The sequence below is a fragment of the Brachyistius frenatus genome, unplaced genomic scaffold (assembly GCF_029030835.1).
Source record: "Brachyistius frenatus isolate BFR_SWC_R1_liver_20210118 unplaced genomic scaffold, ASM2903083v1 Contig_59, whole genome shotgun sequence".
Taxonomy (NCBI): Eukaryota; Metazoa; Chordata; class Actinopteri; family Embiotocidae; genus Brachyistius; species Brachyistius frenatus.
The window spans coordinates 244,414-257,390 of record NW_027210658.1 but is presented as its reverse complement, the minus strand read 5'-3'; the positions used below and the strand labels follow the sequence as shown (position 1 = coordinate 257,390).

The 12,977-nt window shown below is 44.5% G+C and overlaps 1 protein-coding gene across 4 annotated transcripts in view; it reads left to right on the top strand.

The window, feature by feature from the left end:
* Positions 1-12,977, top strand: part of rev3l (REV3 like, DNA directed polymerase zeta catalytic subunit) — a 68,600-nt gene that overhangs the window by 27,283 nt on the left and 28,340 nt on the right. For 2 of the 4 annotated variants that reach the window (XM_069705789.1, XM_069705788.1), the window contains exons 2-8: positions 379-568; positions 681-755; positions 2,837-2,997; positions 6,217-6,355; positions 6,600-6,694; positions 8,369-8,473; positions 10,534-10,618. In XM_069705789.1, the coding sequence (XP_069561890.1) occupies positions 379-568; positions 681-755; positions 2,837-2,997; positions 6,217-6,355; positions 6,600-6,694; positions 8,369-8,473; positions 10,534-10,618 (850 nt within the window). Of the gene's footprint in view, positions 1-378; positions 569-680; positions 756-2,836; positions 2,998-6,213; positions 6,356-6,599; positions 6,695-8,368; positions 8,474-10,533; positions 10,619-12,977 lie in introns of all 4 variants that reach the window. The other 2 variants (XM_069705787.1, XM_069705786.1) reach the window with 1 other exon arrangement.

Sequence of the window (12,977 nt, the reverse complement as noted above, 5' to 3'; positions counted from 1 at the left end):
TGCCACTAGAGGTCGGTTCCAAAAAGCCTCCGGCTCCATAGACTCCCATTTAACTTCTCTCATCAAATCCAAAGTGAATAAAATGTGTCCATCAGTTGTCTCGGTGTTGTTAGCTAAAGTCACTCCTTCTTATTAGTTTTCTGGAGGTCCATCTGAAAATAATCCCTCATTCATTAGAAAAGAAGATTAAAAAATACCTGCTTTTGGGGGGCGTGTCTGTTTGATTGACAGGCCTGTGGTGCAGTCAGGTTACAGCTATCGGTGGGCGGGACGTAGTATCGTCAGGTTTTAAACACCAATCAACCTGGGTGGTAAATATTATACATTTGTTAAGCCTGCCGTTTAATTGTTGCTGTTGTTGTTGATGTTGTGTTACAGGCCAGAAGACATGTCTCCACCTCCATGGCGTGTTCCCGTACATCTACGTACCGTACGATGGCCACGGGTTGCAGCCGGAGCGCCACCTGCGGCAGGTGGCCTTCAGCATCGACAGGGCTCTCAACGTTGCCATGGGAAACCCCGCCTCCAGCGTCCAGCACGTCTTCAAGGCGGTGCTTGTCTCTGGCATGTAAGTGGCTCGTCCGCTCTTACCAACACAACTGAGCTGAGATTCATAAAAACTAATGTGGGAAATCCACGTGATGGCTGATCCGGGTTTATGTGTTGGTCGTGTCCTGCAGGCCGTTCTACGGTTACCACGACAAGGAGAAGCACTTTATGAAGATCTATCTGTACAACCCTCAGATGGTGAAGAGGTAAGGTTACCGCCGCTCCATGCTGTTTCATGTGAACAGGGATCATCTGTTGTTCGATGTCTCTGGATGTGTGACTCCGCCAGCTCCCTGAACTGAAATCGATAGCTGCGTATTCAGTTGTGCACATCGATTGGCCGAGTGTGCGCTCGTGCGCGTATGTGCACGGAAGCACACGGGGAGACTGTCAATCACATGCAAGCGCTGGTGGTGACAATGATATGAGCGGAGCCACGGAGCTGGTGCTTGGCAGAGAGAGAGAGAGTGTGTGGACAGGAGATGAGACTAAAATCAGACTGAAGCGGTCAAAGAAATTAGGGCAAGTGAAAAAAAACAAAGATAAAAGTTTAGGGAGAGAGAAAAGTAAAAGATGAGTTGATGAGGAGAAAGCAGAGGAGCGTCTGAGTGGCAGGTCTGTCTGTCTGACTCTTTGGTCAGCCAATCCGTCAGCACGGGCTCTGACCTTTAAATGGGAGACATGACTCCAGGACTTTCACAGAGCTGCTCCCCGTTCATCTTTATTCATCCAGGAAGTACAACAAGTGTGAACAGAAGGAAAACAGCGATGTGGACTCACAACACAGACTGAACGGTTCCATTTACAGATGTAATGTGGGACTCATTTTACATGTCAAAGCCGACTTGATATGAGAGAAAATATCACAGTTAAAGCTGGAATCAGAGACAAGAGCCACAGAGCTGCAGGTTTGACCTGTTGATATCCTCCGCAGTGCTGCAGGTGTTCCTGACGTAGACTGTTTAGAAAAGTGTTCGTAGCTTCAGATCTGTAAAATGGTTCCGATGCAGAAGTGTCTTAAGCTGCAATACCACCGAGTGCCACTAGAGGTCGGCTCCAAAAAGCCTCCAGCTCCATAGACTCCCATTCAACTTCTCTCATCAAATCCAAAGTGAATAAAATGTGTCCATCAGTTATCTCGGTGTTGTTAGCTAAAGTCACTCCTTCTTATTAGTTTTCTGGAGGTCCATCTGAAAATAATCCCTCATTCATTAGAAAAGAAGATTAAAAAAGACCTGTTTTTGGGGGGCGTGTCTGTTTGATTGACAGACCTGTGGTGCAGTCAGGTTACAGCTATCGGTAGGCGGGATGTAGTATCGTCAGGTTTCCAATTAGATCGGTCAGATCCACCGCTGGCTCCTCCCCTACCTCATCCAAATATGGTCACTTCCTACTCCAAACCGCTCCGAACTAGCAAAGATGGTGACGGACAGAAAACTTCTCATGTTATTTCTCACGATAAGCAGAAAGTTTTTATTAAAAAACAACAACATCTTTGCCAAGTCTGAAATTATATTGATGTCTCTGCTCAGACTTTGATATCAACACATTTTTCACCAAGCAGGAAATATTGAAGACAGTAAAACAGAACTTTTCTGATTCATATGAACGGGAACAGAAACCGATTTTACTCTGCAACATTTTAACTTTTTCTTCACAATCAATCAAACAGATTGAAGCGCCACCGTCAACTGGAACGACAAAAAACAATCCTCCAATCAGAGAGAAGCTCCAGTTAGTGACGATGACGAAGATGATTTGCGGTTGTTAGTTAACTAATACAAACATGTGCAAAGCTTCTTTTTTATTTTTTATTTTATTTAGTGAGATTACACTCTAATAATACACAGAGTGACAGCAGAGCAGGAAGTTCACCAACACATTAAAACCACCCCCAGACACAACATAAGCCCCGCCAAAATAAGACAACAGAAAACAGAAGAGAGAATTTAGAAGCTGATTACTGCGATGATCAAAATGAGGATGATTGTTTGTGTGCAGCTAGTTGTCACATGTCAGAAGACATGAAGATGAACATTTCCTAACTTTACCCGTGTTGTGCTGCTAGGGGATCTCGGACTCGTGCTGTGCAAAAATTTTGTTTCAAGGCTTAAAAAGCCACTGATCACTTTAATCATAGGAGCATGTCCTTTGAGCAAGCAGCCAAAGTCAGAGCCCGTGGACGTCCGAGGCGCTAATCATCTGTAATCTGCACCAGAAACGGCCTGTTTCTGTGGAGCTGAGGATGTGTGTCATTATGGTTTTTTTTTTTGCTTGTTTGCTGCAGAGTGTGTGAGCTGTTACAGAGTGGAGCAGTGATGAACAAGAGTTACCAGCCCCACGAGGGCCACATCCCCTACCTGCTGCAGCTCTTCATCGACTACAACCTGTACGGCATGAACCTGGTCAACCTGGGAGCCGTCAAGTTCCGCCGGAGCCGCGGCAAAGGTGAGCGACCCGGAGGAGACGGACAGCAACTCATCATTACTTGTTTTAATCAACAACAAAAAACAACAACATTTTCCTTCATCCTTGTAGCTGGAAATCATTTTTAGAGCCTGAGCACCGAGTGGAGCGAGCGAAAGCCTTATTGAAATGCAGGAATTATTATTTTTCTTCTGAAAAAAGGGATTGCACTTTTGGCGGCTTTCACATACTCAAAAACTCATGAAACTTGGCACACGTCAGTCGTGGTAAAAAAAAAAAAAAAGGTGCGTTCTTGATGTTTCTACAAAAAAGTGCACATTGACTGAAAATTAATAGGAAGTTGGCCATTTTGAATTTAGTGGCCATGTTTGGCGATTTCCACATGTTGTACTTGAACAAACTCCTCCTACAGGATTCATCCGACCGACTTCATATGTGTTCTTTGCAATCTTAAGACCCTTTGGGATGAAACCTTATTAAAATAACAAATGTTCTGCTGAACTGTGTGTCCGTGGCATGGTGGCCGTTTTGAGCGTTTCACCATGAAATTGTAAACACGCTGCTGGTTCTGGTCTCTGCTGGACAGCTGGCACGTTTCTTACTGCTCACTTCAGGCCAGGAGAGGCTGCCATGCATGTCATACCAAAATATATCAAAAAATATATCAAATTATTCCTGATCTCACCTCAGGCTCTACGTAGCTCCGTAGAGGAAGGGGCGGGGCCACCGACGTAAAGGATTTTCAAATTAAAAGCGTGTGAGGAAGCTGCAGCTGTTCCTGAACACAAAGTGTTTCTTTTCCACTGCTGCTGCTGGACAGAAGAATCAGTGGTTTTTATTGAGTGTGTTAAACAGAGGACACAAAAAACACGCTGAATTTTGGGTAAAATAATTAAAGCTGCAGATATTTTGGAGGGTAATGTGTTCACATGATGAGGTCATTTCCTGTCCGTGCAGTGTCCTGACATGGAAGAGCACTATGTGTTAGTGTACTAAATGAAGGACGTCATCTGGAAAAAGTTAACATCGTGTCACATGTAAATGATTTAATTACAAAAGTAAAGGCAGACAAACTGTATCTCACTAGTTTTGCTGCTGCAGCAGTGAGCTGTGAAAATTAAATTTGGTTCTAAAGACTTGTTTGTAATTGGTTAACAGATTTTTAAAAAAAAATAATAATAACTACTCTTCTGAATTTGCCTGTTTACGGTTTGGCTCTCATGTTGCTCAGCGTCACCATCCATCACCAGAGAGCTAGTCTTTAACATGTGTGCGTTTAATGTGTTTTAAATGTGTGCTGACCCCTGAAAGGAGGCGACGGTGTTTGGACTTATCACAGTGGGAGTATCAGACCGGGGGGGTCAACCTGACTCACAAACCCAACTCGTCTTCTTCATCCTGATGGAGACTAAACCCCTGAGTGTCACCTCTGTTTGATCACAGCTTCGTCCTAATCTCTTCCTCTACCTCTGCTCATGTCCAGTCCCCCTCCCACCCCACACCCCTCCCCCACCCACCTCCCACCCTTCCAGCAGGACCGCCCTTCACATGCCCGGCCATTAATGATTCAAGACAGGAAATTCCACACTCAAGTTTAATAAAGTTCTTTTATAAAAATCCTCACGCCTGACTATTCTCCGACAAAAGCAGGCTTCCCATGTTTGATCCACCTCCTCACCGCTCCAATGGCCCGTATAACAAAGAAACCCAAATGCCCCAATAATAGTTACACCTGTTTACATTTTCTGTTCCCCTCAAACTCGGACTTGAAAGCAGGTTCTTAATCTGAGATGAAAGGATGATAGAAGAGGCTGAGCTGGTAAAACGGGCCAGTTTAAGATGAATGGATCCCGTAATGTGTTTTGAAGTCCAACACTCAGCGTGAACGCTCACTGCCTAAATACTCAGGTTGGAAAGTGTCAAAATACCTGAAGAACAGAGTGACCGAAGTCGAACTGGACAAGATGCAGTCACTCAGTCAAAGTATAAACGAACCTCTGGTCAGCCAAATGTATTTGGAAGAAAGGTTACATTTCCCTCTTGGAGGCAGTCATTTGGGGGAAAAAAATCTGAAAATCTTTGGAGGTGATCAGTCGTCTTTTTGTGACCTTAATGTAACTCTATTCTTGTTTCCAGAAACCTTAAGACAGCCTTTTTCCCCTCTGAGAGCTACTTTGACAAAATGAAAGTGTCTGAGAGCTACTCATGTTAAGTAACATTGATTCACACAGCTGAGCTCCAACCAAACCAGCTGAATCAGCTGCTTTTCTGTGAACAACAACAAATTAATACTCAACACACATTTTGGATCACAACAGATAAATTCAACAGCATGTGCATGTTTTTTTTTCTGTATGCATTTGTTTTCAATTAAAAGTGTGGGGTGAGGGGGGGAGAGAAGGAGGGGCGATTGTCCACCTGTTAGATTTAAATTTAGACTTTATTAATCCCACAGGGGGGAAATTTAGTTGTCACAGCATAGAAACACAAAAAAGGTGCACACAATAACAAAAAAAATTACAAATGCGTATACATAAAATAAGATAGATAAAAACAATTATTTTAGAAAAGAAAGAAAAAAATAAGAGCAATGAATAAATAAATAAATAAATACACACAAACAAAAACAAATAAAATACAAATAAATACAACTTGGGATGAATGAAAAGTGTCAGGTGCTATGAAATGAAATGAACAGTGCAACGTTATTTTATGGTGGCGTTGAATAGTCTGACAGCCGTCGATTGCGTTAACATCTTTCTGACAGGTTAAATAAATCCCTAAATAAAAGAAGCTTCAACGGATGGCCGCATGTACCTGGCGGCCTGATCAGTCACTCTGTTTGGTGAGCACTGCTATTGTTTGAACCTCTACGTGTTGGACACCCCCGCCTTAACATCTCTAATGGTACACTTTAAATATATGGGCAGAGATCAAAGGTCATTGGCCAGGAGTCTGTGGACGACTACAGAAAAATCAAGGAGGACATTCACATCTGACACCAGAGACAGGGATTACTGTTCCCTCCTGCTTCAGTCACATGATGATAAATACACCAGGGAATGCTGGGAAAATCCAGTAAATGGAGTTTCGGTTGTTATTTAAGATGCTGTTTGTAAGACTGAAAGCAAACTTTAAAATTGAGTTCCACGATAAATCTCATGTTCATTAAATGCGATGGAGTAGCTCCATGTAAACATCGGTGATCAGTCCACGTTTCTGTTTCTCTTCTGTCAGAAGAGGCTCCAGCAGACCCAGACAGGCCAACCTCCAGCACTCGTCCCAGCGTCAGCCCCTTGAAGAGCCCCTGGACCTCCAAGCTGAACGACAGCATGCTGGGGGGCCCGTTTGTCCGCTGGGAGGAGAACGTGCTCCCCTGGTGAGACCCTGCTGCTGTGGATCTGAACCAATGTCCTGCAGCCCCAGTTTTTACCTGATAGTCCTCTTTCCATTAGTTTCTATTTTTCCCGTGTTAAAAGGAATTTTTTTTTTTGCGCTTTCGAATTTTTTCAAGTCTCATGATGAGATAGCTTTTTTTTTGTTGTGTATCTTTATTTTCAATATGGAAAAGCCAAAAACATTTTGTGATTCTATGAACAGTTTTAATATTTCGCTGTCTGCAGCTCCTTAGTTCTGGATGAGGTGGCGAAGCAGAGCACCTGCGAGCTGGAGGTTGACGCCGTGGCTGTTGACGTCCTCAACCGGCTGGATATTGAAAGTAAGTTCGCACAGGACGTCGCCTCCACCTGCTGCACCCTCACAAACTCTAGCACAGGTCACACTGGCGCTGATGTAGGAGTACACCACAGGGCGGAGAAAGAAAAGATACAGCACGTTAAGCTCCGACTGCTCCGACTGCCTCCACACATCACATCCGTCAGCAGCTCCCAACATAAACACCGGGGGCTGACCTTTGACCTCCTGTCAGAGACAAGAAGAGATCATCAGAGATGAGGAGGGATGAAATTGAGCAAGGCCCATAAAGCAGATGGTGTCTGACGACTTCATGAACCCGAGAGCAGACTGTTGATTCTGTGCAGTTTTCATTCCTCCTGTAGATTTTTCTTTGATGCCATAAAAATGGCTTTTCTCTATTTAGAGTGTGAAAGGAAGGAAGAAGGAGCTCAACACTTAAATCAGCAGAGAAAGGTGAAGTCATGACATGTTGATAAAAGCTTAACCAAGCGGGAACCAGCAGTGACGTCACCCGTTGGTTTGTGAACGTTATGAAGCCTCCAGTTCAGATTCTGTCCGTCACCATCTTGGTAGTTCGGAGCGGTTTGGAGCAGGAAGTGACCATATTTGGACGAGCTGGGGGAGGAGCCAGCGGTGGATCTGACCGATCTGATTGGAAACCTGACGATACTACGTCCCGCCCACCGATAGCTGTAACCTGACTGCACCACAGGCCTGTCAATCAAACAGACACGCCCCCAAAAACAGGTCTTTTTGAATCTTCTTGAATGAGGGATTATTTTCAGATGGACCTCCAGAAAACTAATAAGAAGGAGTGACTTTAGCTAACAACACCGAGATAACTGATAGACACATTTTATTCACTTTGTATTTGATGAGAGAAGTTGAATGGGACTCTATGGAGCCGGAGGCTTTTTGGAGCCGACCTCTAGTGGCACTCGGTGGTATTGCAGCTGAAGACACGTCTGCATCGGAACCATTTTACAGACCTGAAGCTACAAACACTTTCATATCCAGTCTGTCGGCTTAACGAAGAATTCATTTCAAAAAGTAAAGTACGCCCGTCTTTCTGCATATCTCCTGCCAAAGCGTTCGTTACTTGCCGCATTCTCCACACAAAGTGTCAAACTGAAGTCTTTTGAACACACAAATAGACACAAGACATTTATCAGTATTGGTTTTAGTTCCTTCAGTCACAGACTGAGTGTCTGTGTCAGACTGACGCTGCAGTTATCTGCTCACATACATGATCTCTCGGTCATACAGTCAAACATTTCTCCAGGTTCTAGGTTCACGTGTGCAGGATTCGTCGGTGGAGCTCTGAGAGGGCGGTTCCGTCCACATGCGGGTCTCCGGCCTCCTCAGCAATACTGAATGTTGTGTTTGTGTGTTAAAGACAGTACTTGCACTGGGGCTGCAAGTCTGCCAGAAGTGCTTCTGATTTCGAACAGACTGGACTCAGAAGCATAAACCACACCAAGAATCGGTCTCTGCAGCCAGAGCCTGTTCTCTGACTCATACTTTTCCATCTGCTGCTAAAACCGCACTTTAAAAAAAAAAAAATAGAACTGCAGTATTTAAGGTTTGACTGTTCAGTCCTGCTCCACATAAACTCTTTGTTGTAGGTTAAAACTCATTACCAGACGGTAAGCGTGCGATGGTACTGGGAGCTGACACCGTGGTTCTGTGTGTCCAGATCAGATCGGCAGGAACCCGGGCCTGCAGGCCATCTGGGAGGACGAGAAGCAGAGGAGGAGAGAGAAGAACCAGATCTCCCAGATCGAAACGCCGGAGTCACAAGGTGAGGACGATCCCAGGGATACTCTGAATGTCTCCGTTTTTATCTCTGCTCACAGCGTATTGGCTCAAGATCTCCATTGTACTTTGTGCTCATTGTGTTGCTTATTGTTTATGTGTGCTGGCAGAAATGTTCATTAGATTGTAAAGGTTTCTTAAAAAGAAACATGTGTGCGCTGATGCTCGTGAAGGAACATGTTGCTTTTAATAGTCTTTGGTCAATAATGCAGCTCATTGTCAACAGACAAGTACAAATCTATCAGCCATTAGAAACGCCCACAATACTGGTCACTAGGAGACATTCATTGTTGTGATTTGATTTGATTCATATTGTTGTTTCATACATAAACAATATGCACTAACAAAAAACAGAGCCAGAGGAACAATGGAAATATCAAGTGATTCCAAACATGTGATCCATCCTGAAAACTTCAAAAAGAAAAAAACAACCATTACATTCGGTCATCATCAGTGCACCTGAAAGTTTCTTAATTCATCATCATAAGGACAAAACTCATTTGGTAAATTGTCAGCACTCATCTACCATTAACACCTTCTCACACTAGTGGCAGCGGAGCAGCCATGCAGGGTGTTCACCTGACATCCGGATTAACTCTGGGGTCAGCGTCTTGCCCGAGGACACTTTGGCAGGTGGACAGGAGGGACCAGGGATTGAACCTCCAACACTGTGTTTAGTGGACAACCTGCTCCACCATCTGATTCAATATGTGATTCACTCTCAACTTCTCCCAAACAACATCATTCAGATGTTAAATCTGACAACTCGGAAGGCAGAGGAAGGATTCTTTTCATGGTATTAGTTCATAATAGGAAAACTATAGAAAATCACTGACTCATCTGTCTCTGTCAATACTAACATCGTATTCACCAAGTGAATGAAATGGCAAAACTTCAAAAAAGACATCAGATGGGGAAAGAGACAAAAGAAAACGCGTTTGAATGCACTTTCATGATTTTTTTTTTTTTTTTTTAAGTCTACCAAACTAATTAGATTTATAACCAGCGCGTGTTGGGTTATTTGTTTTCAGACAAAGATCTAGAATTATAAAAGAATAAAGATAAAAATCCTACAGTCAAAGTGTTCAAAACTAAAGTGAGCCTTTCTGCTTTCTATGATAGAGGTATGACGGTGTTTTGAGGTATGACAGTGTTTTGGGGTATGGTAGTGTTTTGAGGTATGACGGTGTTTTGGGGTATGGTAGTGTTTTGAGGTATGACGGTGTTTTGAGGTATGGTAGTGTTTTGAGGTATGATGGTGTTTTCAGGTATGGTAGTGTTTTGGGGTATGATAGTGTTTTGGGGTGTGACGGTGTTTTGGGGTATGACGGTGTTTTGAGGTATGACGGTGTTTTCAGGTATGGTAGTGTTTTGAGGTATGACGGTGTTTTCAGGTATGGTAGTGTTTTGAGGTATGACAGTGTTTTGGGGTATGACGGTGTCTGAGGTATGACGGTGTTTTGAGATATGACGGTGTTTTGAGGTGTGACGGTGTTTTGAGGCGTGACAATGCCTCCTGTATAACTCCATCGTGTTCTGTGGCATCTGTCTAAGTTTTTCTGCTGAGTCGTCTTCTAGCGGACGACAACCTTCGAGTTTTCCATCCCCTCCTCAGGTTGGACACTCGTCCTTCCCAGAGCTGTCCATGCGAGCGGTGATACCACAAACAAGAACTTTAATCTGGCCATATACACACAGGGGGTTGTCATGGAAACTGAGTGATAAATTATTACAGGTTAATCTGCTGTGGTGCTGTCCTGTGCACGCAGAAGAAATGATGATGTCCAGGTTTTACACAGATCAAACTCCCGTCCTGTTGTTGGTACGCAGAATCAGTCACATTTAATTATTGGGATTAACTGCTATTGGTTGACTGACAGCTAAATTACCCAGCATACCTAACAGCTACAATTAAAACATTTGGTTCGTAATAGCTAAGAATTCCATATCTGGAACAACTCTGGGATCCGGGAGCAGACTTTCGTTTTTTTCCAGGAATGAAAGATGAAATATTGAAGTGATTTTTTTTTTTCTGATGTTTTCCAGATCGTGGTTTTGTCACGTCAACGGACAGCGAGAAGATCTTCATGAAGAGATTCAAGGAGATTCTCATGGAGAACGAGTTCGACGTGTAAGTTCCTCATCCTTACTTTGATTGGTCGTCGGGGCGACGGGCTCAGCATACGTTTCAGGCTAAATGATTCCTTAAAGTCATGTGTTGGACAGTTGTCTCCAATCCCCTGAGGGAGTCCAGTGCTGGGATTCATAGAAGAGACAATGTCTGAAAATAAGTCACAGACCGCATCCATCACAGGCTCCTCCCATCTTTAGTTATGTTCAGCTGTAATGAAGCTTCTGCTTGTCCTCAGTTTCCCTGTTGGTTGTTTGGGGGGGAGGGGGGGCACACAGGAAAAAGAAGGATGGAAAAGTGAAGTCAGAGCAGATGTATGGAGGGGGGAAAGGGGGGTGTACAGCCAGAAAGTATTTCCTGTTATAAATAAAAGTAGTTTGCTCGGCGGGCGTTCGTGCTGCTGCATCAGATCCAGATGGCTTCCATTCACCAACCTCTCATATCAAACAGGAAGAGTGGTGGTGGTGGTGGAGGGGGAGGGGGGGCTTGAGTGATGGAGCATGGACACACAGCTCGCTGGCTGCTCTCCCATTGGCTGCTGCCTTGGTCAGACGCTCTGTTAACACTCTCACTCAGTCTGTCACTTCCTGTCTGCTGGCATTCCCTCGCTCTATTATTCACTGCTACTGCTGTCTCTCTGTCTCTCTGTCTGTTGCTCTGTCTCTGTCTCTCTGTTGCTCTGTCTCTCTGTCTCTGGTCTCTCAGCCTCTCTGTCTCACTGTCTCACTTCCTGCTCCAAACCGCTCTGAATTAACAAGATGGTGACGGACAGAATCTGAACTGGAGGATTCATAACGTTCACAAACCAACAATGACATCACTGCTGGTTGATGACATCACTGCTGGCTGCCGCTTGCTTGCAGCCCTGTTTGGGGTTCATAATACATCTCCATGATTGAGAATGGAGGCTGAACAAGTGGTGTAACTGCACAATGTTGCCTCGAGACAACAGGTCCAGGTGTAGTTTTTACTTGTAAAAATAAAATATGCGTTTACACTACTATGATACTTCAGATTAATGCACATACTTGTATTTTTTTAGTTAACCAGTTGCCGCAACTGAAATGTTGAAATGTTATAACCACTCCAGCTCTTCACTCAATCGGACATTACAACATGTGCAACTTCAAACATCTCTAAACAGGAGCGATGTTGGTGAAGAAGATTTCTGGGGCTCTTCTTTCTGTTTGTCCTCCCCAGCGTCATCATTCAAATTCTTCTTAGCAAAGCAGAGCAGGTAAAGGAGGCGAGGGGGGTGTGGCTTGTTAGCGGTATGTGTTAATCGTCGCAGCAATCTCCCGACGCCTGCCGGGCTCCCTCGTCGCCTCTAAAGTCATTAGCCAGCAGACTAATTAAGAGAGCCAGACAGGCACGTGCACATGGCCTCTCTGGAGGCCTTTCCTCACGCGGCCTCCAGAACAAACTTTCTGACTGACAACGAGGCTCCAGTTATAATCACAGTCCTATCACGATAACCTCTGGCAGCTTCTGAAAAACTGATTTCATATATTTACACCCAAGTTTTCATCATTCATCATTCATGAGCGTTCTGCTGAAGTGGAGCCGCTGACTCTCCGCGTCGCACTTCGATCTGGCCTGATTCCACAGGAGTGTTCACGTTGTTCCTCAGACATGGTGTCACACAGCTTCACCTGTCCGTCCACACACACACACACACACACACACACACACACACACACACACACACACACACACACACACACACACACACACACACACACACACAACCAACCAACCAACCAACCAACCAACCAACCAGTGTTTTCAGCCTGTTTCATCAGAATGGGTTTTAAAACCTGAATTCATCCTGCAGAAGTTGACCGTGCACACTGTATCTCAAAAGGTATTTCGTATCCATCCGCCCCGGCTCAATGTGGGATTTAAACCTGCAACCTGTTGGGCGTGAGGCTCTAATCTTCCGGCTCCGTCAGATCTGAAAAGCTCGCCTGCAGACACGGTTCGGATTCGTTCAGCAGCACCTGAAATGGAATTCTTTTTTTTTTTCTCTTTCTTTCTTCTTTTTTTATGACCAATCCTGTGAAATTTGTTCCACTTACGAGCAGCAGCGTTCTTGATCCACATTTCAATATTTCAGAGTCACTAAGTGGTGGGTTGCTAGGCGATGCAGCAGGGCAGTGTGGGTAAAGGGAGCCTGATAGGCGGCTTGTAGCTGTGAGTGATCTGGAGGTTTACAGAGCACCGTTGGCTGCCTGCCCGTTTTCCATTCATATTCCTCTGTCCAACTGGTAGACACACACACACACACACACACACACACACACACACACACACACACACACACACACACACACACACACACACAGTAAACAGCACTTCC